Here is a 2,034-nt window from a genome sequence, read left to right as displayed (position 1 = left end):
TTCTGCTACATATGCAGCTAGAGACATGAGCTCTGGGGGTACTGGTTAGTTCATATTGTTGTTCCACCTATAGGGTTGCAGACCCCTTCATCTCCTTGGGTACTTTCTCTAGCTCCTCCATTGGGGGCCCGCCCTGTGTTCCATCTCTGGAACACAGAGATGCTCAATGACTGTGAGCATCTACTTCTGTAATTGCCAGGCACTGGCATAGCCTCACAAGAGACAGTTATATCAGGGTCCTTTCAGCAAAATCTTGGCTGGCGTATGCAATAGTGTCTGCATTTGGTGGCTGATTATGGGATGGACCCCCGTAGATTTCTTATACAAGGCGTGAGGCCAGTTTCCTTTCCTTTTTAAAGTGTACTTTATCATTATGGGTACGGGGGAGGAGGAGAGATGGGTGGAAAGGAGAGCAACTATGAGAATAAATAGAATATGAATGAGAATAATGTGTATGTGCTAGTCTAGACATGTGCNGTGGCACAAGTNTAGAGGTAGAAAGACTAAATCCAGAATTNATTTCTTTCACCATGAATTCCAGAAATCAAACTTAAGTCATTAGTCTTGTGCAGCAGGTCANCTACTCTTCTCCTTTTCCATTTTTTTAAATGTGCGTGTGCNCACACAGGTGCCCAGAGAAGCCAGAATAGGGTGCTGGATTCCCTGGAGCTGGAGTTAAAGGTAGTTATTAGCCACCTGGCATGAATGCTTGGAAATGAACGTAGGTCTTCTGAAAAAAGCCACAAGTGTTCTTAACCACTGAAGCATCTTTCTATTCCGTCCCCTATCTTTACTTATCAGTACTGCACCTCAGTCATAGAACTGTTATTTATTATACCGTACCCCAAAATTGTTCCATTTACCACATAAGACCTTTTAAAAAATTATTACATTTACTTAGGTGTGTGTGCACATACACATTTCATAGCATGCATATGGAGGTCAAATAACACTTAAGGGACATTATCTCTTTATACCATGTGAGTCATGGAGTTTGTCATCAAACATGGTAGCATGGGTTACATGAGTCCCTTTCTCAACAAACAAATAACAAAAAGTTTACAGAGGCAGAACAATGGCAAGTTTGAAGCTAGCCTGGGCTACATAGTTANATCCTTTGAAAACAAACTACTAGCCAGAGAGATGGTTAAGATTACTTACTGCACAGTCATGAAGACAGATCCCATCACCCAGGTAAGAAGCCAGGCAACCAGCAAACACCTGTAATTTCAGCTCCAGAGGATTTCCCAGTCTCTTCTGACTTCCATACATGGACAGGTGCATGTACTTCCCCACACCATATGTATATGAAAAAAATGTAGATATAGAGATGTGTTTTTATAAAGTTCATTATCTTGTCTTATATATGTGTAAATATATATTTATGTATGTAAAGTGTTTTTTTTTAAAGTCATTTTTCTTGTCTTTTGATAGAATTTCATTTTGAACTTATCTCAGACCCTTAAACTTATACTGAGGTTCAGTATTCCAAATTTGATATTCCTATCTTTGGTATGTCAGAATTTAATGAAATTCTTCAAAGTAGAACCTCATATCATTGATAACCTGTTTGGTTTACTTTGCTTTCTCCAGGTACTTAAAAAGGTTTAAAGTGATGAAAATCAAAGTTTTAAGAAGCTGGTGTCGGCAAATCCTTAAAGGGCTTCAGTTTCTCCACACACGAACTCCACCAATTATTCACCGGGATCTTAAATGTGACAANATCTTTATCACTGGTCCTACTGGCTCAGTCAAGATCGGAGACCTTGGTCTGGCAACTCTAAAGCGGGCTTCTTTTGCCAAGAGTGTGATAGGTATGTTTCCAGTGTGCTTTTAGAGCCAGTTTGGCCTTTTGACATAGCTTTTCTTTAGAAACTTGATCCTATCATATCTTTTCTGACATGAAATAAACCTTTAGGAATTCATAGCTNGAACCTAGTGATCAAGTCTACTTAAATATGAAATGAGGGATTTTTTTAAAATATTAAGCTTCTAAAATAAATCATTTTGAAGATTATTGTTTTTATAAAGTTA

General features: G+C 38.5%; 1 protein-coding gene across 1 annotated transcript in view; it reads left to right on the top strand.

The window, feature by feature from the left end:
• Positions 1 to 2,034, top strand: part of Wnk1 (WNK lysine deficient protein kinase 1) — a 120,600-nt gene that overhangs the window by 47,777 nt on the left and 70,789 nt on the right. The window contains exon 2 of the mRNA XM_029478248.1: positions 1,594 to 1,814. Within this exon, the coding sequence (XP_029334108.1) occupies positions 1,594 to 1,814 (221 nt within the window). The remainder of the gene's footprint in view (positions 1 to 1,593; positions 1,815 to 2,034) is intronic.

Source organism: Mus caroli, chromosome 6, assembly GCF_900094665.2.
Source record: "Mus caroli chromosome 6, CAROLI_EIJ_v1.1, whole genome shotgun sequence".
In the NCBI taxonomy this organism is placed as follows: domain Eukaryota; kingdom Metazoa; phylum Chordata; class Mammalia; order Rodentia; family Muridae; genus Mus; species Mus caroli.
This window is presented reverse-complemented; position numbering and strand designations above follow the sequence as displayed.